This window comes from Rhipicephalus sanguineus, chromosome 5 (assembly GCF_013339695.2).
Source record: "Rhipicephalus sanguineus isolate Rsan-2018 chromosome 5, BIME_Rsan_1.4, whole genome shotgun sequence".
Lineage (NCBI taxonomy): Eukaryota > Metazoa > Arthropoda > Arachnida > Ixodida > Ixodidae > Rhipicephalus > Rhipicephalus sanguineus.
Genome location: NC_051180.1, coordinates 167,685,137 through 167,707,934, shown reverse-complemented (window position 1 = coordinate 167,707,934; position 22,798 = coordinate 167,685,137). Strand labels below are relative to the sequence as shown.

At 47.9% G+C, this 22,798-nt stretch overlaps 1 protein-coding gene across 1 annotated transcript in view; it reads right to left on the bottom strand.

The window, feature by feature from the left end:
- Nucleotides 1-10,303: 10,303 nt before the first annotated feature.
- LOC119395076 (nephrin) overlaps nucleotides 10,304-22,798 on the bottom strand; it is a 31,289-nt gene continuing 18,794 nt past the window's right edge. Inside the window, exons 4-6 of the mRNA XM_037662368.2 lie at nucleotides 16,553-16,751; nucleotides 15,218-15,470; nucleotides 10,304-10,575 (exon numbers count right to left, since the gene is read on the bottom strand). Coding sequence (XP_037518296.1) covers nucleotides 10,342-10,575; nucleotides 15,218-15,470; nucleotides 16,553-16,751 — 686 coding nt within the window. The 3' untranslated portion in view covers nucleotides 10,304-10,341. The remainder of the gene's footprint in view (nucleotides 10,576-15,217; nucleotides 15,471-16,552; nucleotides 16,752-22,798) is intronic.

The following is a 22,798-nucleotide window of genomic DNA, read 5'->3' as shown; positions in this document are numbered from 1 at the left end:
CGACAAGTGCTCGATGATCGTATTACAGTGCATATACAGCTTAGCAAGGCTACACGATTCTGTACATCACGTTCGGCATACATACAAGCAGTTAAATTTGCGGTAACACAACGGAACAAACCGCCCTTTGAGGACGTGCATGACGTACGCGCACATGCAAACATTCGGTGGCTAGCAGACGACGCCGGGAGCGTCGTCTGCACTAGGCGTGGTTCAGATCCACACTAGGCGTGGTTCAGCCAGTAGCCGCCAGGCGGCGACTCCGCTCGATCTCGGGGCGAATAGGGCTGGCCGGGAGTCACAGAGGATCGCCACAGTCAGCTGCCGTAAGAACTTTCCCAGCAAGCATAGGCGTATATAAAGGGGGGGGGGGGGGGGCAAGGGAAGCGCTAGCCCCTCCCTCCCTCTGAGACATGTTAGGGGGGTGGAGCTGCCCCAGTTTCGACAGTGGCCATTGTCGACTGCCACAGGGAAACTAACAAGTGAGGCAAAGCTTTACTTGAACGCAACAATAACGTAATCATGTAATAAAATTTGTCCTACGATTGGGATGTGACGAAGAAGACGAAGTGATTCCTTTGCGGAACACATCTTGCTCGTCTTTGTGCTTTTCTGGATTTTTCGCTGCAGTTGTGGGGTCTATCGCCCCGTACGTCGCGGCGATGGATGTACAACCTCGCGAGGCGCCGTCCGGTTCTGATCCGAGCGCGGGCATTGCTTCAAGGAAGCGAGGAAACACATCTAGCGACAGTGAGGACACTGAGTTGTACTCCGCATCAGCCGACGAGTCCTCGGAAGACGGCTTTCAACCCGTCCTGTACCGCAAGGCTAAACGACGGATCATCAATGCATCTTCGGCGTCTAGTACGGCCACCGTGAAAACTGCCCCTCAGCGATGGCCTCACTCCATCCTGTTTGTGCCGCTGAACGCAACAGACAGTCTACGTGAGCTGAACAGGCAAGCTCTCTCTCTGTATCTTGAGAACACTGTGCCGAACGAGATCAAAGATGAACGGCTAAACACAAGAAGAAACATCTTGGCAATAGATGTGCTGAATCCAAGTTCGCTCAACACACTACAACAAGTAACGCAACTGGGTAGCATCAGAGTCAAGTCCATCATACCAGCCGATGGCGCCACTGCAACAGGAGTCATTTACGACGTTGACACTGAGATCCCTAACGCGGATCTTCCGGTGCTCATAAAATCAACAAGCGAAGATAGCGTCATTGTGAACGTCGGCCGCCTTGGTAACACACGTTGTGTGAGAATTACGTTTAAAGGTGACTGTCTCCCCTCATACGTGAAGGTTGGCCACTTCCGTCACCAGGTTTGACCATTTATTCCAAGACCTATGCAGTGTTTCAACTGCCAGAAGATCGGCCATGTGAAGGGTGCTTGCAGGAACTCCGCAGTGTGCCCCCGATGCGCAGAACCGCACTCAGAAGACAAATGCAACGCAACCATTTTGAAGTGTTCTAACTGCCAAGGTGCTCACAATGCTTCTTCCAAAGACTGTCCGCGCATCAAGAAGGAGATTTCTATTCTTAAGCAAATGGTGCGAGACAGCTCAACCCACAAAGAGGCCGCTGAAAAAGTCCGGCGAAGACGACGTCGCCGTCGAAGGTCCTCACGTCGGTCAAAGTCAACTTCAAGAAGTAAGTCGACTCATCTGAAAACACCGCCAGCTGCAGTTTCCAGCACGGCCAACGCAGACGTTGGAAGAGAGAAAACGAGCAGATCTCTCTCTACCAAGGAATGGCCACCACTTACGCGCACGCGGCATGTGGAATAAATACAGCAGAAGCCGCCCCCATCACAGCAAGCTACGAGAGCAGAGGAGTTGCGGAATACGGATCAGCAAGTGCTAGCTCTTCTGGGACCCTTAATTAATGCCATTCGCATGTTGTTAAACAACATTCACACAACGTCAGCCAGAAGTGCACTTCAATTACTGGACGCTCTGAGTCCAGTACTGGCAGCCCTTGAATAGATAATGGCTCACCAGCCACTGTCCTTCAGGGAAGAGGTCCGAAAAGCAGCAATTTTCCAGTGGAATGCCCGGGGACTGAGATCACGCATTGCTGATTTCCGTCGGTTGGTGTTCGCCAATATGTTTCCCATTATCGTCATCTGTGAGCCAAACTTATCGAACGCAATCAGACTCTCCGGATATGAATCATTTATGTCGGCTGCTGTGGGTGGAAACAGTAAGGTTCTGTTGTTTATTCGCCGCGACCTGACGTACGTTCTTCAGCCTGTACAACCTGACGACGATAACCAACATGTATGCCTAACATTGAAGAAAAAGGGTCTTACTGTCACTGTTGTAGGCGCCTACCTGTCTCCATCAAGTAGATTTGATCAAAAAAGACTACGACATATACTATCATCTACTGCTGGCCCATGGGTCATCATTGGGGAATTTAACGCTCACCATACGCTCTGGGGGAGCCCGAAGATCAGTGCGAAAGGCAGAAGTCTGATATCTTTTGCTTCAGACAATGAACTTTGCTTGCTAAATGACGGAAGTCCCACGTTTTTACGTGGCTCTGCATACAGCAGCTGCCTTGACTTGGCGTTTGTCTCACGAAGCCTCGCCAGACGTACCGGGTGGTTCGTGGACATAGAAACACATGGAAGTGACCATATCCCCATGTAAGTGAAGATCAGAGGTTTGTCGCCTCTCAAGGTACGCGACACCATCCAAAGAGTGGACTGGACCAAATTTCAATCGCTCATGGAAGAACAATGTCAAGACAACAACATCTCACTTGACTTAGAAGAGGCAATAAAGTGTACAGTGCAAGACACGATGTGCACTATCACATGCTCTTCGAAAGTGACGGAATTCGATGTAGAATTAGAGCGACTTCGGGCACTCCGGCGACGTGCTGAACGAAGGTACCGACGCACGAAAGCAATCGATGATTTACGGACCGCTAGACGCTTACAGAAGAAGATGCAACGCCGGATAGACAAATTAAAGTCACAACGTTGGGCTGCCTTCTGCGAGTCGCTAGATCACCGCAAGCCTATATCACACTTGTGGAGGACAGTAATAGGGCTCCGGACACCCCCCGTACAGCGGTCTCCATTTAAGGCTCTAGCCCTGTCTCAACAGCGATCGGAGGTCGACGTGGCAGACGAGTTCTTTGCCAAATTATCCAGCCAGCTCACAAATCACTACTTCGCGCCTTTAAGTGGCTGCCCGATATCGCGTGACCACCGCATGGACCTACCTTTTTCACTCCAAGAGCTTAAAGCAGCCCTGGCTTTGTGTGGACGGACATCAGCACCCGGACCTGATGATATTTCCTACAGAGCACTGTGTCATCTTGGCGAGCGTGCGAGAATTGCTCTCCTCGGGGTATGCAATGAATCCTGGCGAGAGGGCACCCTCCCCGTAAACTGGAAGACCAGTCGCCTGGTCCCATTACTGAAGCCTGGCAAGCCACCATTGGTGCTAACATCGTACCGCCCGATTGCACTGGCTAGTTGCGTGGGCAAAATAATGGAGAGGATGGTACTAGGACGCCTAGAATGGTACTTCGAGCATCACAACATCTACCCAGATGCTATGACAGGGTTTCGCCGTGGCCGGTCATCGATTGACAGCGTCGTCGACCTGGTCACCTACGTACAACACGAAAAAGGCCGTAAGCGTCTCTGCGCTTCTTTATTCCTTGATGTTAAAGGGGCGTATGACAACGTCACCCATTAAGCTATCCTCGCCGCTCTCGGAGAGGTAGGAGTGGGTGGTCGGATGTTTCAGTGGCTACGGAGCTATCTCTTTGAGCGTTCTTTTTTCGTGCGCACCGCGGACGGCGACACTTCGCTACATTACAGCCACCGTGGTGTTCCCCAGGGTGGCGTACTTAGCCCTGTACTATTCAACCTGACGCTAATCGCTCTCCACGAGCACCTGCCAAGCACTGTCAGACTGTCAATGTACGCAGACGACATCTGCGTTTGGACGTCTGCAGTGACACGTCTACAACTGCGAGCTCGAATTCAAAGAGCGGCCACTGAAGCTGCTATTTACCTCCGTAACAGAGGTCTAGAAATTCCCTCTGAGAAATGTGCACTTGTGGCATTTACGCGCACACCAATACAGAGCTACAGCGTAATGATAAACGGCCAAAGAATACCTTACCTCCGATCGTACAAGTTCCTAGGTGTTATAATTGATAGAGACGTCTCATGGAGCCCTCATGTGTCATACATGAAAAAACGGTTGACAGGCATCTGTCATTTGTTCATGTTCTTCGCTGGCAAGACATGGGGAATGTCCACAGCCGCTATGTTGCGACTATACAGGGTTGTTTTCCTCGGATTCCTACGGTACAGCCTGCCTGCATTATCCAACGCAAGCAAAACAAGCCTACGAATGATACAAAGTGTACAGGCTCAAGCACTCCGAATTTGTCTAGGCTTGCCCCAGAGTGCATCAACAGTCGCGACTATAGCCATCGCAAGGGACCACCTCATCAAGACACACATTGAGGTTGAAGTGCTGAGGACACATATACGACATCTTGCTCGCACTCCCCGCCATCACCTAGCCTCTCTACCAGTGGACCGACCACGCACATCTTACTCCCAAACAGTGACCGCCCATGGTGAATCAATACCAACTTCCTTCACTCCTGCCGCAAGACCTCGGACTCCTCCATGGTGCCTTACTCAATCAAATATCAACATTACAGTACCTGGCGTCCAGAAGAAAACGGATTTGTCGTCACCGGTACTTAAGCAGCTCACTTTACTTCTCTTGTACGGAAAGTACCAAGACTCCATCCACATCTACACTGACGGATCTGTGCTGACGAACAGCTCAACCGGAGCAGTCGTGATACCAAGGTTGGTTACGACAATTAAATTCAAGACATCTCACGCAACAACATCGACGGCAGCAGAACTGGCGGCCCTTCATAAAGCGTTACAATTCGTCAATGACCAACCGATGCACAAGTGGACTATTTTCTGCGACTCGAAGGCGGCACTGCAGTCTCTACTGTCAGCTTTACGCCGCGGGCCGCACGAACAGCTGGTACTAGAGATAGCAGAGGTTATCCACCACCTAACTGAGAAAGGACATCAAATCACTTTTCAGTGGTTACCAAGTCACTGCGGAATCATCGGCAATGAACGGGCCGATCAAGCTGCCCGCTCAGCCCACGCAGACCATGAACTACTACTACCGCTTTCTAGGACCGACGCTGCACGGAACCTTCGTTTGCATGCTCGCCAACGCACCACGTCACAATAGAATGAGCCACACTTCAAACATGATCGACTACACTCATTTGACCCTACATTAAGTCTTCAAGTCCCATCAAGGCTTCGCCGAGCAGACGCGACCCTTTTGTGTAGGCTGTGGTTGGGCGTTGCGTTTACCAACGCCTATGCTTTCCGCATTGGGATGGCCGACACCGCAGCCTGTGACCACTGTGGAAACGCAGAAACAATTAGACATATTTTTTGCGACTGCCCACTGTACAGTGCACAGCGACTATCTCTTTGCAAGGCGCTGAACAAGTTGGACGACCGACCTTTGTCGGAGGAAAGAATTCTACGCCATCGACAAGACGCAACGTCACAGAAGAAGGCCATGCAAGCGCTACTGCGCTTCTTGCGATCTACCGGCCTTTTTGAAAGATTGTAAGAAGAACTTCGTCCCTGTGTGTGTGTGTTTTTTTATCTTGTGTGTGTACGGGCGTTTTTTTATTTCTCCTCTTTTTTCCCCTCTCCCTCGCTCTCTCCAACCCTCTTTCTTGACCCTATTACCCCTCCCCAGTGCTGGGTAGCAAACCAGATGCTAATATCTGGTTAACCTCCCGGCCTTCCTTTTTTCATCTCTCTCTCCCTCTGTCCTCCATGCGTCATGAACACGCGCTGTAGGGTCTCTGCGGTGCGGGCTGCCTATGCCACGCTTTCGCGCCTTGCGCTCGTGCATTGCAGAGGAGGCTATCGCTCAGCAAGGGCTCTATAACATTAGAACAATCTGTCATGATTTTATTTTGTTCTGCTCGGTCTGAAATTTAAGTAATCGGTGACGCAAATACGGGCGGGAACCAGTAAACGTTTATAGGCCGATCAAATGCTTCCCTTTTTTATGAAATTTAGTTTCTTTCTTTGAATGCTAATAGCTTCCCTGCTGCTCCATATCCGAGCTGCTGTGAGTTGATGAGTGCGCTTAAGTGCCGAGTATTTTAGTTGTGCCGAGCCAGGAGAACTAAAAAACATTCCCACTTTAGTCTCCGATAGGCCTACTTCAACTTGCTTATCATATGGTAGCCTGCAGCGATCGCGGTTGATTTTAACAAGGCAGTGGACTCGAGCACATTGAGAAGCCCATCTTTCAAGTTTACCCCGTAACTTTAACAACCTGACCAGGGAGATGATCAGCGTCTGCGGTTTTCTGGACTAAGAAGGCTGCCCACTTGCAAAGGATTGTATCTGTTCGTAACAATGTTTATTTCTCCCGTTACCGCTCTGTCAGCAACGATGAGTTCACAGAGAGTTGTATGCTCACAAAAACAGCTCAACATCGTTATACTACAACTTAAAGTATCTATTATTCACATATGAATCCATCCCGCCCGTTGATATAAGTAGCCACAGCCAATGTGATTGGGGGGCAGCCTTCTTGAATTACGTTCAGAATGAGACATTGTCTTTCTATTCCAAAAAAAAATTGTGGTTATTGTTCAGCACAGTAATGCACTGCTTATTGTGCACACTTCATTTTAACGCCGAGAATTTCGCAGACCTGTGACGTCGCGTAACAAGGAGGTGATTTTATGAAACACAAAAAACTTTTGACGAATAGCGAAGAACCAATGACTAACAATACGCCGTATTGAAAATAGTTTACTTTTTTGACGTAGTCATGCGTAAGTGGTAATCTCGCGGTGGATCACTTACGCGTCATTTGTCGCGTAGTGTTACGAGCAGGTGCTGTGAGCATGACCCAGAAAATTTCGACCAATCATTAACAGCAAACGACCTATACGGAAGAAAACAATGAGGGGCAGTTTAACGTTATAATCGCCCACATTTTTTCAATGAATACTTCAGCTTGCACAGTTCACGTAGACTTATTTACTTGGAGGGTCCGGAGGGGAGGAGCCACTTCACCGCTTTCCCCCCCCCATGCCCCCCCCCCTAGCTGGGGAAAGAAGGAGGGCAAGGAACGACACCTAGTATATAAATTCGCAGTCATTTATAATCTTATATATATACAACCACCTCAATGTGGTTTCCATAAATATTAATCGACTGAACTTGGCCTTATTCAGATATTAGAGGGCTCTAACAGTAAAAAAAAAATGCCAGTCGGCTTCTTCTGAAGACTTCAGCGAAGTACCTTGCTTTGTCAGCCACATGTTTCGTTTAATAAGTGAGGATTTAAAGTACAAGAGTCATAGCAGCTTCTTCATACTCATCGTATTTGCAACGCCAAACTGAGGCTTTGAAGTTTGCTGATGGAATGCTCAGTTAAATTTGGCTGTATTTTTTAAAACTTGACGCTAATTTTTCCATATTGTTATTAAATACTGCTATGTTGTCGCGGTATAGGGCGGCCCCGCCTGCACAATCTGTTTGTGCAGATTCTTTCTTGATGTCATACAACAGTTCTGAAAAGCAAATGAAGTTCCCTCCCCGTCTTTCATATATATATATATATATATATATATATATATATATATATATATATATATATATATATATATATATATATATATATATATATATATATGTGTGTGTGTGTGTGTGTGTGTGTGTGTGTGTGTGTGTGTGTGTGTGTGTGTGTGTGTGCCACGCCTGCCCCCCCCCCCCCCCACTCGCGAACGAGTCGGTACGCCACTGCCAGCAAGCCACTCTAGTAGTGGCTAAAGAGCGCGAGAAACGAAAGGCAATGGCAGAGAGGTTGTCGAAGGACGACCTCGGCTGGCTTCGCTACACGTGGGGATGGGAAAGGGGGAAATGTATAAGATAGAGAAGGAAAAAGAAGAGTAGGAAAAATAACAAATGGACAGCGAGTCCACTTTCTCCACGTGCCAGTCTTTAACGTGTCCTTATGTTCCCTCAACCGATCGTTGAGGCACCGCCAAGTTTTGCCTACATATACCTGTCCGCACATTAGGTGACCCTCGTATACGATGTTGCTCTCACACTCCGCGAAGGACATGGAGTGCTCCTTGGGGGCAAACACGTTACATACAGCACGTGCTTCTTCGGGTACGCTAAAGACAGGTACGGGGACCAATCTGAAACTAGAATGCAGCAGGCAATGCACGACCACTGGCTGTGCGCCTGAGTTGAAGAGGACGCAAGTGCTGAAAAGATATGGCTAAAAAGAATAAAAAATATTCGAAGCATCAACATCTGCAAGATGGGGAACAAATGCCTCAGCAAACCTTCTGTTGACCAATCAAGGTGGACGATTGGACGAGTTGGTGATTCATGATCGACGTATTTATACTGCGCGGTAGTAAACACGGACGACAAGAAGACACTGCGCTTGTCCTTCTGTTGACCTATTCTCTTGTGAGATAGACTTCTGTATGATTAGTGTGGCGCGCAGTTAACAAACACGTTAACAAACAACATCTAAGCAGTCATTGATACACCGGCCGGTTCGGCCAATATAAACTTTATCTCAGGTCCCTATCTTCTTGACCGCACCCATCGCACATTTAACAAAGGGCTTGTCACTCACGGAGCGAGAGACGTGAACGTGTGTACGGCCTCCGGGAGCGCGAGACGCCATCTAGATTACGGTCCCCTGGCGGCACTGGGGCGCGCCAGATATCGAATATATGGACCTCATAAAGTATCAAGAGGGAGGGTTGGGCTAGTTGGTTCGCATTCATCTTGGAACAGCGCAAAAGATGAAAGACGCAGAAGACAACATCACGAGCGCTGAGTATGTCGTAAAGCATTCTCTTGTCTATTACAACAAGCTTTAAGGTTTTAATACGCACAAACATAGTTTTGTATTCAAGAGCTTGCGTTTGTGTGTATGTGTTTGCGCGTTCAGACCTTCTATACAACTAAAATACGCGTCATGTGTTTTAATGTTTTCGTGTGCAGATACCATTTCATTGAAGATGTTGGGGGCATTGAAAATAATGCGAAATTAAACTCCGAATTTCGGAGAATTGGGGATTTACGGAAGCCGAAAAATTCCGATAAAAGCCAAATTTCCGCAAAAATCAAAAAAGCTCCTAAAGCACGGAGCCGTATAGTGATAAGCAATACGTGTGCTGTTGCGCTGCGGGCATGAAACGCGGCCCAAAGAGCACTGCCTGGACACCACAAAGCGATAACTGCAGTTCTATAATAGTGCTTGATTAAGCATCATATTAATGCTTCGTCAAATAACAGGCGTGCGTGATGTTCCCTGCTTATGCTATAGCTCTTTAAAAAATATTCACGCGCGCTTGAACATGTTGAAGAGCATGTTCTGTGGTATTCCCGAAAGTATGGCAGCCCAGATTTTGAGCCCTGAATGTGATACGTATCAAGTTTGCAGTCCGGCACTCCAAGAGCAACGAGTGCCTTACCCTCCTCGCCCCCTTTGCCTTTATAAATATGGGGAAATGTTCAGTCATGACAGAGCTTCTGGAGACTCATGAGGGTACTTAATCATAAAACAGCTCGAGACCATCTTGCATAGGGCCTTCACGGGATGTTCTTTCATGCACTTCTTAATGGAAGAAAAAAAAAAATTTCTAGCCACGTACTTACCTGGAGCATTTTCCAGAAAGGCGCGCTTCCATGTTTCGGGGCCTAGCACGCATTGAAAAACAATTCGCCTTAACAGTATTTATTCAACAATGCAACAGTCTAACAATTTGTATAAAAATACAAACACACGTGAAAGCAGCAACATTTTTTTTCGCTGCTGGGAGTAGTCTGAGACCGTTGTGCACGTAGTGATGTCTTAAAACAGCCTGATTCCGGGCTGTCCGCTGCACAATAGCAAGTTTTATTAGTCGGCATCTATCCTTCGTAACGGCCTTGCGTACGTTAGGAAGCTACATTTCGCATAGAGCATATGCGCAGAAGTTTTGTGCGCGCGCTTTATGCGTAATGCTGCGTTCTTACGCAAGCAACGCCGCTACGGACTTTACGTACGCAGCACGAAAACTCGCTAATAGAGAGTTCTAGTGCCGGGGCCCCCAAGCGGCTTGTCTAGGCAAGCTCTTGCGTTGTATTGTACTCTCTTTGGGTGCGCCTGGTGAGTTAAAGGAAGCAGGGAGAGCTCACTAAAGCTCTCTAATATCGTTCTTGGGTGCGCATGGGGCACAGTGAGGTGCGCATCTCCTCTAATGACGTATCTTCGTCGTCTTGTAATTCAGGTTCCAAATCATCACGACATGGATCGTCAATCTCCAAACCTGCGATGAGACTGAAGCTCTGTTGGACCCTGCCTTTGCGTTGTCCTCCTGAAGGCTTGTCGGGGCCAAGTGAATCGGAGTCGACGCTGAACTGCGCTGTCCCGAGGGGCTCACCATGAAAGCAGTGGCCAGCAGGTGGTGGCTAAACAGTGGACCCTTAAGCTGTGTTTGGGGAACAAAATGAACTTTGCTTTACAAGGTGCATGAGAAAAATCCGTAAGTAAACAACCTTACGTAACTTGCGGAGCAAAGTTGAGTGTCCCGGAATAAAAATAACCGCCCGGGGTACACTAACTTGCACTTGGAGCAGTGTGCACGAATTATCTCGGACTCTGGCCCCACGAAAGTGTGGAGATAAAGTCCGAGAGTCGAATCTGCTACCTTGTGTTCTGCAGTAAAACGCCAAATCCTTTGTAGCGGACACACCAGACATTTTCAATGAGTCCTCATAGACAACTTCAAGGGAAATGTCGTTGTCCAACCGATGTCAGATGAAGCGATAAAAGAAAAAGAACGATGGTTTTTCCCGTTTTCGTCATAGAATTAATTAAGTCCATATCACCAAACCGAGGCACTGAATGCTTCAAGACCCGCCACAGTGGTCTAGTGGTTATGGTGGATGTGGTTATGGTACTCGACTGGTTACCCGAAGGCCGCGGGATCGAATATCAGTCGCGGCGGCCGCATTTTCGGTGGAGGCGAAACTGGTTGAGGCCTGTGTACTTAGATTTAGGTCCACGTTAAAGAATCCCAGGTGGTCGAAATTTCCGGAGCCCTCCTCTACGGCGTCCCTCATAATCATATCCTGGTTTTGGGACGTAAAACCCAAACAAGTATTATTATTACTGAAGGCTTCAACTCGTAACTTGAAAGTGTTCTGTCCATTAACGAACTGTAGGTATTTCTTTCACTACGAATTATAAAGGTTCTTCCCGCCTGCAGAAAACAGTGCTGTCACACTCCCTCATTACTAGGCTGTTATGCCGCATGCTGCGCTTTTATACTAGGTAAATGAAAGTGTGCTTAGGCACGGGATCAGTCATGGCAAATACGGCGAGCCTGTGCCTCATACGTGCTTCGTTTTATTGGACGGAAAGGTTTACCGCGTACTGCTCAGGGCCGTGCAGCTTAATCATTATGCTTATGGTAACGTAATCTGATACAGGCTGTCAATATGAGTTCCAAAACGACGCACGATTTGGTGAAACTTGTGACATTATCAGCAATATCGCGCCATAATATCCACACATAAATGAATCCTTTCTAGTATTCAATCATTGACTCAGTGGGTAAATATAATTACATGTGTAGTTTTACGCGGCAAACCTACTATAGGATTATGAGGCACGCCGTAGTGGAGGGCGTCGGAAATCCCGGCTACTTCCTGGTTTTTTTAACGTGCACTAATTCTAAGTACGCGGGGATCTGGCATTCCGCGTCTAACGAAATCAGTTAGTTGGCTGGTTAATTATTTTGCTTCCTTTTTATTCAGTAAGTCAGTCAGCCAGTTAGGCATTATACGCTAAGCGTCACTCAGCATATATTGCACACACACGGCCGGAATGAAATGAAGAAAAAACTTAAAAAGAAGCATTGCCCAATCACTCCGTACCGATGGTCAACCAGCACAGATGAAAGCTGCGGCCCCGGTGTTTATCACGACGTGGGATCTGTCGAAGTGTCTTCTGCAGTGGCTTTTGGTTTCTCTACCACCACATTTCAGAGATGAGTGCTTCAAACCTTTTACTTGGTGTCGTTAGCCTAAAGGAGTCTTGCTACACTTTTTCAGCATGGTCAGCAAACGATGCCGATCGGTAGTCGAGGCTTCTGAGAACACGCGAGCCAAACATCATGGCGCAGCACGCGGCCTGGTATTTACAATTAATTCTCAAAATCAGCTAGAATTCGTTCTCTCTCCTTTCTACGAATGATACCATATACCCTAATAGTTACGGTTATATAGCTACATAGTTACGGCGGCCGACGCGGGAGGCCTCCACGTGCCACAGTGCTCGCTCGCTATCACATTGAAGGTAAGCCACGCGTTCGACGAAAAAAAGAAGTACTTAAGGTCATGTCGCGCGCGTGACGTAACTTCTTTCCCATGTGTCATTCCTCCCTACTTAGTTTCCAGCGCGCTCGTCGGGACGAGAGAAAAGTGAAAGCAGTTACAGCTTGTGACAAATCTCTGTAACTCCGCTCGTACTTGACGGATTGTAAACATTTTTACAGCGGTCGATTCGTGAGGAAATAAACTCCTTTAATGAAGCAAATCGCTGGATACTTCGAAAAATGCGGCAGCGACCTTTTAAAGGATATTTAGGACCCCGAAACGATATTATGGGTAGTAGTTCGTGCTGCGGTCGGTTTCACCCCTAGCTATATTCGCAATGCCCATAGACTCTCGCGCCGCCAAGCGGAATTCAGGAGCATCCTCTCAAGGAGGGTTAGTAGCCGACAAAATGGCAGCACTACGCAGTCGCTCCCTTGTTCGGCTGTGCTAGCCTCGGTGTTAACGCGTTGGAAAGAAAGGAACACTATGACTTTGCATGTTCCCTGCATCAGTGAACAAACCGGGCCCTCCGTGACACGAGAAATCTGATTCGTTCTTGCGAGACGCGAAGTTTTCGTGAAAATACGTAATAACTCGCGCTTTTAATGATAGCCCACAGTGCACCCATTTCAGCTTCGCGAGGTTTTCTGTAGCCACGTAGGTTAGTTCAATGTTATCGTCTGACATTTTCAGTTGAAACTCACGCTGTTTTACTTGCATATAGCATTCGTCAGTGTATTTTGCAGTGCATGAATCCCATAACATTGTACGCGGGAGGTCACGCGGGCTCGCGATGTGCTCTTCTATACGTGAGCAATCTCAGTTGGCAATATACATTACAGGGCGTCTATCTTTAGTCAGGAAAGCGCTGTTACGAATCGTGCGAGTGAGGTTTTAGTCATTCGTGGACGCGTCCGCTCCACGCCTTTCGTGGAGCGAACACTCTCAACGCCGTCCTTCACCAGTTCGCGGCCAGCGCTGCGCCGATGGTTTTTGTACGTTTGTTGATAGGTGGCAGCACACTGCAAGCGATTTGCTTGTTGACTGGTTTGAGAGCAAAATAAGCGAAATGTTCTCCGCGCCCAGACGCCTGTCTAATTGTAAACATGGTGACGCGGAGTGGTCGAAGTCGTTCGGCGCGGAGGAAATTCCTCAGATTGCTTTCAGCAGTGATGTTGAAAGGAACCATCTTGACGACGAGGATTTTTCACTGGACGTAGAAGGCTGTGAAAGCACCGAGAGTGACAGCGACGATGAAGGATCAGCTGCTAACTCACGAGGAGCGAGTTGCACTTCACGTCCCCTCGTGCGTTAATGTTCTTTCACGCTCGTAAGTCACTTTGATTGTATTTAACGTGTAATATCCTTGAGCGAGATCAAAATAAAAGCATAGTTTTTTTTGTGCATTGGATGTAGCGCAATTATTGTGGATAATGTGGAGTGCCGCACGCAGCCAACACGCTCAAGCTCGACCAGCGAAGCGAAATGGTTAGAGCGATGAAACGTGCAGTCACGGCCACAATCCACGCCTCTCGGCTAACTTCTGTACTTCACCGGTACCTTCCGAACGGCATTGTTGTTCGACGAATGTTTCGCTACGTGGAATTATTCGACGTTGCGAAAAGCATACGTGTGCATTATTTTCGATATTCATGTTTCGATCGTGCTGATCGAACCTGCAACATGCGAGCGAAGTGAATGCACACGGCTACAGTCTGAGCATGGCTGTGACACAAGCGCTACTGAATGGGATGTTAAATGCTTCCCGTTGAAGAAGTAACTCCGCGTTCCTGACTGCGCAAGCAAGCACGATGGCGTAATATGTTTGCAAACCACCTCCACGTTAAACATGCGGTCCCGTTCAGCAGCGATGACGCTACTCGCTGGAGGCCTACTACCGCGGCAAATCGGCCAGGCAGGCTCGGTACGTATTACCTCAGAGTGCCGTTCAGTTCAAACGTCAATTCTAGTTCATGCAGTTTTCTGTAGCCCGCACAGGATTTCGCAAAGCATCGTTGATGCACGGTAACGGAACTGAAATGCAACCTTTCACACCGCAGCGAATAATTAGGTGATGAGCACTTAGCACTTTCCATGGTTTTGGAAAGTATTTTGGTCTCATATCCATTTCAGTGCAGCTCATCACTTCATCCGGTGAAAGTGGCACGGGCAGTGAGTCCGCACGTCCTATCTGTTCATATGCTAACAAACGGGTTGACCCTCCTCGGGGCGCTATCTTGAATCGCACGGCGCGCCACCTATAGTTCGTGGACATTGCGAATATGCAGGTGAGGCCTGAAGAGAAATCAGTGCAAACGCGGAGGTAGCGTATGCCAACATAGTTTGAGGTAGCGTATGCCAACATAGTTTCTGCGCACTCAAGGACTCACGGAACGCCACATTTTCGCACCTCCCAGGCATATACAGCTTTGCTGTAATATTGAGACAGCGTACTTGTAGAAAACATCATTGGCATATTAATAATAACTGGCATACTACATCATCCCGTGTGGCGTGATAAGATGTGTCGGCCAGGATTTCCATCAAAGAAAGAAAGTGAGAATGCATAACACGTGGGTATCATTCCCGGGCGATTAAGAAGTATCTACACATGAAAATCGCAAAAAACGTCGTGAATGTGACAGAGGCTCGTGAAGCACCTGGGCTCTCCCTTAGAGCACCGCAGGTGGGTAAATTAAGAAAAAAAGACAAAATGACCACGACCGACTTATCTTGGAACGCCAAAAGTACCAGAATTACGGGCTGCGCTGATCTGAGAGAAGCCCGGAGCACTCCTCGCGGGTCTTTCAGCTGGACGAGAAGGGAGGCGCCGTTGACGAGCGGCGACGCCGTCATGCAGGCGAGACGAGGACCCGGATGGATTACACTGCACCTCGGCGCTGGCGCGAGCACCGAGAAGAAGCAGGGGGTCGCTGCCGCGCCCACAGGGTTGCTAGCCAGGCAGGCGAGTGTGCCGTAGTCCAGCTCGCTGCGGGGCACGTAGCTGCGTGTTCATATGGTTTAGCTATTCAGCCATTGATTCAGTCATTCACTGACTTTATTCTTGTCTGTTTTTTATTAAATAATTCAGTTCATCGTGAAACAACGAGTACGGGGCAGGAAAGTGTCATGTACTGCAGCACAAGGTTATAATAACAGAGGCCTTCCAAAGAGGACTGATAAAACCTGAATTTCCTACGTTACGTCGGAAATTGTTCCTGATAATTCCACAACCTCTTCGGCTCTGTTATCCCGTGATGTCTTCCATATACCAAAGCTCAAGCGTTACCACCCTCTCTCTGCTGTAGCCCCATAGACGCGCCGGGTCGGCGCTTTTGCCGCCGGGGATTGTGTTGCGTGGTTTTCACCGACGGTAACAGCGCATAGTGTGATATATCCTGAAAGGCGTCTGGGGGAAAGGTGAAGAATACGACGGTCTTGCTTGAGCTGTGGTGTGGTTTCCTACTTGGTCAGTGCTCTTATATCCACGTAACAATTTTGTTGCGTTTCTACGGACGAGAAAACGCGAAAATGAGAGAGAGAAAGTAATAAAGAGAAACAGAGAGAGGGAAATAAGAAGAGAGAAAGAAAAAAATTTCTTGGCGAGGCGGGATTCGAACCTGAGCACCCATGGTTCGAAGGCGGGCATCGTAACCGCTCGTCTATCCAGGCACGGTACGAGAGGAAGCGTTTAGAACCATTTATTGCATCGCTATTGGCGAGAGGACGAGAAAAGGATAAAGGGAAAGAGAAAGCAAGCAATCAAGAAAGAAAGACAGAAAACGAAACAACTAGAGAGACAGAGAAAGAAAGAGATAGCCTGAAAGAGAAAGAGAGACAGAGAAATAAATGGGGAAAGAGAGAGCCTCAACTTAGCCTTCTTAGGTTCAACGTGGCTTTCCGAGGCTTAGCTGCCCCTTTCTAGGCTCATGGGCCTATATCTAGGCTTAACTGGCTATCTCTAGTCTAGACTTGGCTGGCATGCTAAGGAAGGCCGCCCGGCTCCGCTGTTCCTTCAGGCTTGGCACCACCAGTGCGAAGCTGCGTAATTATATTTTTGTTACAGAGCGCCCTATGGGCCGTTACCGTATGTGGCTCTCGAGTCCACCGGCTGAGCGAGTGTGGTCGAGCAACGTGAGTGCCTGCTCGTGTGGACCACCGGCGAATGTCCAGCCGAAAAGTGTTGGAGCTGCAGGCTCGGCCTCCACGCGACAGCGCACCAGCACCGCCTGGTGTAGGGCTGCCTGGTATTCGTGCCGCTGGTTGGGCGCACATCGCGGTGCGTCTGCGGGAAAGGAAATAGCCGTGCAAAGCACTCCATCAGTACTTATGGAAACACCCAGGCCCAAATTTGACGAACACGAAGAACACAGCAGGCGGCTATGCCTAAGAGCCATCTTTCAAAAAAAAAAAAAAAGAAACAGCAGACAAGACGATGTAGACGTCTTGTCTACTTCGTCTTAGTAGTGGGCGAAGAACACAGTAGAAGTTTTCGTCTGCTTGGCCCCTGGGTGTTTCCATAAGTATGCGTGACCAACTATACCAAAGCTTTGCTACGTTACGTAGCTCCGTGTTGCTAGGGTCGTGGTATAGTCTTATAAGCTACCTCTAGCTCGTGGCTAGATTTTGTTTTCAGAGAAACTGGGCCGAAACAGAGTGGCCAAAATAAAAAAAAAGACCTCACAGGCAGTTGTCTTGTTGACGGGGTGATATATTCGATTTAGTTAGAGCACAAATGCTGGATCAATTTTCCCACGAAAAAAAAAGAAGCAGTGAAAAGTTATGCAAGCTCACTAATTAATTATATTTCATGATACTCTTTTCAATACACCAGTTAGGAACAGTAGGTCAATATATACACATAACTTTCATATATCGCGCTGATACGACAACAAAAACTGACATGCTTCATTATTCAAATCAAGCTTGAAGGAAAGATGCGCTTAACTAAAGTAATTTTAAATAGAGCACAATTGCTTATGCTAAAAATACATGAGCTGGCAGACCGTTCTATTCGTTTCATGTCTTAGGTGAAAATGATTGTGAGGTAGCCAGTGTGTTAGAGTGAGATACATTTACTTTATGTGTAAGATCTCTACTTGATGAGAAGAACCGTGCGCGCCGCTTCACTCGAGTAATACAAAAAATCATGATATGATAACGTCACCAGATGACGTCACTAATCGCCAAATTTATTGACGTCACACGATAGCGACATCACATGACATCGTCACTTGCTCAAAGGTGGGCCTATCACGGACACAGTGCAAAACCAATTGAGGTGCAGAAAGCTTGCAGTGCCACCGATCCTGAAAGCAGTGCGAAACCGGGTTAGGTAAAAGGGGCCCTGCAACAATACTCTTCCAAGTAATCGTCCAATGACCTCGTTAAAACAGCTCATTGCCTTAACAAGGTGTGGGTTCAAGCTAGTTGGTACTCCATGATCAACACTTCTTGCGCAAAATTTTCTCAGACAACGGACGAAACAGATGCGGACGGGCGCAAGACACGGACGGACGAAACAGACACGTATTGCGCCCGTCCGTGTCTGTTTCGTCTGTTGTCTGAGAAAATCTTGCGCAAGAAGTGTAGCTCATTGCCACACGAATCTACTGCCGCAAACATTTTTAGAACCCATCAAGTGCGACTGGAGTTACAGGCATTTGTCGCACTCTTCAAGGGCTTTTTCTCTCCTTTCGTACCAGCAAGGACGCCGAAAGCTACACAGAGAGGGGGATGACAAGCGGGCAAGAAGATGCGCCCCTTCCTCAGTGCGCGTCATGACCTTGAGCACTTTGTTTTCTTCTTTTCCCTCGAACGCTCAGCTTACGTTCAGTATTGATTGCGAGTGCACTCGCAGGCAAGTGGCGGAATCCCGCGGCAGCCGCAGTAACTATGCAACTCACGACGCTCAAATCAGCCAATGTCCGTGGACTTTGGGTTTATGGCATCATTTGCAGAGAGAAGAGGAAACGATTTTTAGCTGACTTTGAAAATTATTTCTAAAGTCCACGCCGCGTGCAGCGCTTTATCGTTTGGCTCGCGTGTTCTCAAGAGTCTCGACTACTGATCGGCAGTGTTTTCTGACTATGCTGAAAAAGTGTGGTAGGGCCCCTTTAGCAAAGGTTTTTGAGGGGGGGTGGGAGGGGATCAATACAACGACTGAAGAGAAAAAAATCACAGCATATCCACGGAGTGAATGATGATGAGCGGGCGAAGCTGCGGAGGTTCATCGGTAAACCGTGAATCTTCCGTGAATTCTGCCCAGTACATCATCACCGACGTGAGATCGGGCGCGTTTATACTAAAGGTTCGATGAGAGTTATGACGACTTGCAGCTCACTTTATTTTACATGTACGCTGTGAATTTTCATTGTTTAGAAAACCATTGCTTTACACAACATCTGGCGTCTTTCGTTAAGCAGCTGGCGTCTTTTCGTTTTGCTTTTAGAAAACATCTGGCGTCTTTCGTTGGTTTATTTCATCAATCAACGGCGTTTTGAACAAAATCTTTATTGTTTAATCACGCACAGGAGAAATCTCACCAGGCACTACCTTGGAGGTAAACAATGGCTGCTAATGGGAATGAGAGACAGAAGAAGTCGGCTTTTAGCTAACACTTACACTTCTACTTCTACTAACGTTTCCTACTGGAACATGTCAGTGGCTGCTAATGGGGAATGAGAGACAGAAGAATTCGGCTTTTAGTTAACGCGCACGCTGCGAATTTTTTATTGTTCAGCAACGCACAGGAGAAATCTCCCACCAACACCACATTGGAGGTCAAGATCTGGTACTAGCGTTAAGACTGGTTACGCACTACGACCATAGAGTTAATATACAGACTCTAGAGGAAACGCTCCCCATAGGACCCACGCATTGAAACCTATAACCGCATGTGTTCCGCCATGATGTAACAAAACGATTGTTGCCAGCGTTGCCAGACCCTGAGACGCTCTCTATATTTGACGGTAGTAATCAGTTTTAATCTACCAACCTAAGCCAGCTACGCGCTGTTCAAAGAAAATCAGCTGTGTTTTGATTCGTGAAGCCGTGTGTTAGTGTACGGTTGTCTGTGCAGCTGGACCGGTTGATAATAGTTAAAATTTCCACCTGTTTTGCATGGATTTTACTAGGCACTCCCTACCAAAGTTTCTCCGTTCGCTGGCACAAAGGTCACTGGACAGATTCGCAGCTCGAAGCAAGGTCCGTAGGCCGTGGTTGCGCGCCGATTCGACTTGCAATGGCGAGACACCCGTATCCACGTTCTTTTTCAGCTCATTGCTGCCGTACTTCAGCGCAGAGAGCCGTAAAGCAGAAAAATGTCGATTGCAGCATGCAACGGCGAATGTGAGTGAGACAGCTCCCGAAAGCTTCAATCGAAACTAAAGTTACACGGCCCACGAAGCTTTATCGCCGTTAAAAAGTATTTAAAAAATCCGTTGCGACTAGTTCGTACATAACTTTCAGGGCTTGTCTCATCTCTTCTTTGCCGTCCGTCCTGGTTTGCACTGATGCACTGAAGTTTCCAGCTCGAAAGAAAAAAGGGCTGTCACATGAAGTCGAGTGGTATGCGGCGACAGAAAACGCACACAACGGGACACTATGACAACTACGAGATACACTTCGCGAACGAAGTTTCAGGGGCTTTAACACGACGCGCAAACCGGCGCAATCGGCCGCAAGCACACACTCGCGTACTCGCGAATGTTGATATGGTGGTGCCATCTAGTCAACCAGCCTGCAAACGCTCCTTTCCGCGCGCAGTAAATTGCATAAATAGCCGTCGTATTCTTTCGTAGAAGTATTCAAAATAAACACAAAACAATATCCGCAAGTTTTTAATTGTGCAGATGCTTCTTTAGGATTGATATATGATGGCAAGAATGACAACGTTCCAAGATGTCAGCGTTCTTGTGGTTATAGGTCTCGCGGCCCAGCTTTTCCTCTAGAGTCAGTATATTAACTCTATGACTACGACGGGGACGAACGGGTGCCGCTTTAAGGAGCTTCGCCCCTAAAAAAGGTGGCCTTCGCCTTCGAGTCGTCTTAGGGAAATACATAAGGAACCCTCTGAGTTTTGGTTTCCTTATCTGACAACCAAGCATCTGACGAACAGATTCACGCGTGAGCTAATGCCACTTGCAGGTATGTTAGCCTAAAGATTATATGGAAGAGATATAGGGTATTTCTTTGGCGGTCTCCAAACTTGCGCATTTTCATACCAACTAAACTAACCTGTCAAATAATGGTGCACTGACCAGAGAAAGCACGGAGGGTTTGAGGAATAGCATTTCTTGCGTCTGTCAATGCGTACGGCTCCATTGGCAGACGGTGCCGTCCCGCTTCCCCCATCTCGTTTTCCTGAATGGTTCGTAAACGCTCCAAATATGCGTACCTGATCGGACGCTGGCCTTCAAAAGCGCTGCGCAGGCGACAAAAACTGGCGTGACCTTAGTGAGTTTAATAAAAATCACAGTTCAAACCGGTATCAGCAACAGGTATTCTGGGTGGCTGTCAAGTATTCTAGCACAGAGTGACACCACCGCCCGAAGATGCTCCGGGAAGAGACATCGTACTGTCGAAATGCCAGAGTCACGTTAACAGATTTAATATTGCGTGGCAGAAGCGTCGAGTCGCATCAGGCGTCACACCGTGTGAATTGTGTAACGAGTGGGTGGTTGACACCTGCGCACCCATTACAAACTGCTCAGAAAGATAGAGCTGTTGGGCGAGTTGGCAATTCATTCTGGAAACCCTGGTTATCCTTGAAAGGGCAGCGTCGTCTAACCTGTCCCTGCACTGCCGTGGCTGTAGTTGCACGCCAGTCCTGACTGATGCAAAAGTGCTTGCTCGCCATCGTGACCAGACGGCACGTGAACTTATGGAAGCTTTGTTTATTGGGAAAGGCGGTGATGACTGTGTCTAAACCTTCTCTTGCTTTGAACAAAATTGAGATAAGCTATCTGGATGCGCACATCTGAGGTTTGGGTTCTGTGCGTGGTGAATAATAATAATAATAATAATAATAATATCTGGGGTTTAACGTCCCCAAACCACGATATGATTATGAGAGACGCGTAGTGGAGGGCTCCGGAAATTTCGACCACCTGGGGTTCTTTAACGTGCACCTAAATCTAAGTACACGGGCCTCAAACATTTCCGCCTCCACCGAAAATGCAGCCGCCGCGGCCGGGATTCGATCCCGTGACCTTTGGGTCAGCAGACGAGTGCCATAACTACTAGACCACCGTGGCGGGGCCGCGTGGTGAACGTGTGGTTTGCTTGGTGTAAATGTCTTCGTTTTTTAATAAACGTTAATTTGTTAGTATGCGCTTGTCCTGTTGCTTTCTTCTACTAGTCCCACGTTTTTTTCGCGCAATTTGTTTCCAGAACAAACTGCTCATCGATAATTCATATTCATCGTCATCAGCCAAAGCCTCAACAGAGTGTCCACCTACGTAGGTGCACACAATGTTTTACAAACGCTTGCTGGTTACTTCGCTACTTCCCGAAAAACGATTACTGATAGCCTGCCGGATGACTTTCGCCTTCGAGTAGTCTTCGGCGAATTAATAAGGGACTCTGCGAGTCTTTTTTTTCTAAACACAGCAACCATGCTGATGATCCTTGATGAGTAGGGCCAATGTACCGCTCTCCGATCATAGAATACCTAGTACTCTGCGTCGTCTACCATTTTCTAAGCAGTCATATGAACGTGGCTCCGGCGTTTCTGCCGTGTGTAATCCACCTCTTCATCAGCTGGCACAGCTTACCGCTTACACAGCGCACTATTGTGTTCTTGATTTTAGGTGCGTAACTATTTATATGCCAACTCAACGAAAAAACTCTCTGGGGCCGTTCCTGCATCTGTCGGTAGGATGACAAAGAAATAAATGTGGTGGTTATTTCCTAAGCCAGTGCCCCACAGGGGTGTCAGTGGTCGTCATACTTCCATAGGGCCGCTACACACGCTGACGAAGTCTACAAACAAGGTGAAAGACTCCATGACGATGCCACCCGAAAAAAAAAAAATGCTCTCCAGCCTCCCGTAGAACTCACAGGGTCCCATTTACATTCGCATAAGGCGACTCGAAGGCGAAAGCCATCTTCTTTTGCTTCTCAGTCGATCGATTGATCCTTCCTCAAACCCTTCCGAAAGCTTCTGCGCAAAACATGCCTTTGCGCTGCCTCCGTGATCACCCACCTTTGACCAAGCGACCATGTCATTTGATGATGTCGTCATGTGGTGTCACAATGACGCCAACACATTTTCGTGATCTGTGCGTCATAATAATGTCATATGGTGACGTAATCACGTGATGATAATTT